The 3348-nt window shown below is 37.7% G+C and overlaps 1 protein-coding gene across 1 annotated transcript in view; it reads left to right on the top strand.

Moving 5' to 3' along the window:
• The first annotated feature begins 215 nt into the window (after positions 1 to 215).
• Positions 216 to 3348, top strand: part of SLC12A4 (solute carrier family 12 (potassium/chloride transporter), member 4) — a 33414-nt gene continuing 30281 nt past the window's right edge. Inside the window, exon 1 of the mRNA XM_010017173.1 lies at positions 216 to 387. Within this exon, the coding sequence (XP_010015475.1) occupies positions 216 to 387 (172 nt within the window). The remainder of the gene's footprint in view (positions 388 to 3348) is intronic.

The raw sequence follows: 3348 nt of genomic DNA, 5'->3' as shown, positions 1-3348 counted from the left end.
CAATGAAAGAAGTGAAGAAGAAACATTAACTGACTTGGATTATTGTTTGCCTGTCTCAAAAATTGATATTAATTAGGGACTAAGGCAAATAAATTATTCTTTGTTGCAGAAGATATAGATCCTTCTTTAAGAAATGTTCCTTCCAAAACAATCTTGCATGATGAAAACTAACACCACATAGCTACTGTCCAAGACCAAAGACTTGATAACTGAGAATGAGGAAAACTGTACGCATAGCACAGGATGGTGCTTGCCCTGGAGACTTCATGCTTCAGAATGTAAACTGTCCTCGTGTGACGCTGGGGCAAGAATTCCCCGGAGTAGCTTTCGGAGGTCACCTCCGCTATCTTCCAAAACTGACGGAGAAAGCAAGCTCTTCCCATGCAAGTAAGTCTCTTTGAAGCTGCTGGTATTGCTCATTGGCAGACGGAATGTACTTGGTAAATTTTTTATTGCAGTGCGTGTTATATACTGTGCTTCAGTCCCTTCTGTTTTGTCAAAGTACATTTGTGATTCTTGTTGAGGGAATGGTCATCTGCCATAGGTTTTACTCATGAAACTGGGAACAGAATATGGGAAGAGAGGAAATGAGATGAACACTTTGATGTGATTTAGGAAACGTCTGAAAAGTAGATTGCGCCAAGCGTGCAACAGTGGTGAGGGTGATTTTGACTATCATTCAATTAGCCATATTTAACTTAGCAATATAGCACTGTTCTTTAATCAGCACACATCTTTGCAGCACCCAGTTCTACATATTGGTGAAGTGAGAATAGGATGCCATTGTAAAGAACTTGAATATAAACCTACACTACTTTGCTTCTTGTCAAAAGTGTTAAGTGTTAGAGAGGGGTTTAATGTGGCATTTCATCAGATTGGTAGAATTATGCAGTTTGAAAGTTCACTTTTATTTTTGCATTGTTTGCAGTAATCCATAATCTGTATATATTTCCAGGATAATGGAGTTAGTGCTGTGCATGGGATAAAAAGCCAGCTGTATTTCTCTATCATGTGAACTTTTCCATCAAGAGAAAAATGTGCCTTAGCAATTGCAAAAACAATAGTCTTATTTCCAGTCACTAGTTCTACTGATTTTTCTGTTGCAGTTTTCTTTATTTGAACTTCCTGCGTGCAGGAAGATGTATAAAGCAAGCAACCAAGGAGTCAAATTCAGAGGGGAAAGTCTAATGGGAAGGAATTGGGTGATGCTGGAAAATGCAGATAGAGAATGAGAGACGCTGAGAGCTCTTTTTAAGAGAGTGAACTTCTGAAGAGACCAATTGTGAAGAACTTGCTGGTGGTAAAAATGAAGATGCACCCAAAAAATAATGCTGGTTAACTTGAAGATGCATCTTAAGTCACTGGACTTTATCAGGATCAGGGAGATGGTGCAGAGTAATCTTTCTTAACTGAGGAGAGGTTATAATGATGATGGTAATGAGATGCCTGGCATTTTGAAAGACCAAAGCAATTGTCATCTTAGATGTATGCATTATCTTGACAACAGTGGGATATTATACATAAAAAGGGAGAGAGTTTCTGTAAACATTACAAGTAAAGGAACACCATTATACTTTTTTGAGACAGTGGTAAGCTGCATCTCTGTGGTAAGGTTCCTGATGGGAGAACAAGGAAAACTAAAAGCAAAGAACTGATTTAAAAATCATGCAGCGATTAAAAAAACTAAAAATAAAATATCAGTTTCATTTTTCAAACATTCAGTTACCAGATCTAGTGTATAGGGAATGAGAAACCAAAACGAAGTTACTCCTGACCTTGCTATGTTTGATTAAGTGTGATGATGAGAAGATAAAGCACAGACCAAAGCCTTGAAGAATCAAGTAGACAGTATTTCTGCTGATGCCATCATTTGCCGCTGTGTCCAGTTTAATGAGTAACACATAGTTGTTAATATGTACCCTTATTTTTCCCTCAACAAAAATCACAAATATACTTCAACCACAATAGGACAGGACAGGCTGCAGCACAGCTTACAATATGTACTGGAACAAAATTGATCTGTATAGGCCTTCTGCCAATATAGTTGTAACAAATATAGTAAGCAATTAGGTTTGGCTGCTTTTTAGTAAATATTTGCTTTGCTGATATTGATAAACATTGTCTTTTAATGCTGTGTTGCTAAGCTTACTGATATTTTTGGAGTAGCACAAAAAAATCTACAATCTACAGCAATATGAACATCTCTTATATGTAGGTCTTATATGTAGCAGGGCAACTGCTAAGTAACATTTGCATGTTAGTTGTCAGAGCTGTGAGAAAAGCAATAGGCAGCAAAACACAGCAGTCTAATATTTACAGATATTTTTGGTCAGCTAAGTGTTTACTTCTAGAAGCTTAAAAAGACCTCTGTTGTTTGTGAATATTGGTGTCGTGGTTTAAGCCCAGCCGACAACTTGGAACCACGCAGCCGCTCACTCACTCCCCCCCCTTTTCCTTCCTCCCCCCGCTCCCGGAGGGATGGGGAGGAGAATCGGAGGAATGTAACTCCCACGAGTTGAGATAACAGCTCTCCAGTAACTAAGGTATAATACAAACCACTACTGCTACCAATTGGTTTTCCAAGTTCTGTGCAAAGCACCTCTCGGCAGTTTCCAGCAAATTGTGTTTCTTTCCATGAACCCTTTCCCCTCACTAAGAACAGCACTGAACTTTCTCATAATTTCTTTGCTTAAAGCAATTGTTTTTGTAACTGTGGTATATGCTGCTCCCTGTGTGTGTAGGAGGACTCTTCTGTTTGCCTGTTAGCTTCATTTTTTTAAGTTGATTCAGATTTCAAAATGCAGAGGTACTTTCACTTTAATTATATTAAAATAATTTAGTGAAGTCTTGTTGAACTGATTACCTTCATCACTGAAAATATGTACCCAAGAATTGAGCCATTTGATCTCTTGCTTTTTATATATTCACTGTACAATACTGCGTTAACTTGACATTTTCATTTGAAATAATATTTTCTGTCTTTCATTTTCAATTTCTGTAGTGGTTACTTTTTTTTGTAAGTAGAAAAAAAAGTGTTCCTTGGATTGATCCTTTCTTAAAGAGATACTCTTGGAGATGTCTTTAGTTTGTATTGGCTGAAAGAGCAGGGAGTGAAGAGTTACAAGCAAGTGAAAGGATTTTTTGTTTGTCAAGCAGTGTGATGGGAGCCAAAGGTTCTGAATGCTGGAATCAGTTTAATATATCCCCCTGCCCTGAGCTCATTTTATACTATGATGCCCTTTTTTTAAAAAAGTTATTGTTACAAAAAGCTCTACTGATAGTAGAATCATCATAGAATGATTTGGGTTGGAAGGGACCTTAAAGTTCATCCAGTTCCAACCCCCTGCC

The sequence above is a fragment of the Nestor notabilis genome, unplaced genomic scaffold (assembly GCF_000696875.1).
Source record: "Nestor notabilis isolate BGI_N333 unplaced genomic scaffold, ASM69687v1 scaffold5766, whole genome shotgun sequence".
In the NCBI taxonomy this organism is placed as follows: domain Eukaryota; kingdom Metazoa; phylum Chordata; class Aves; order Psittaciformes; family Psittacidae; genus Nestor; species Nestor notabilis.
Note: the sequence above shows the minus strand (reverse complement) of the source record. Positions and strands in the feature narration are given on the sequence as shown.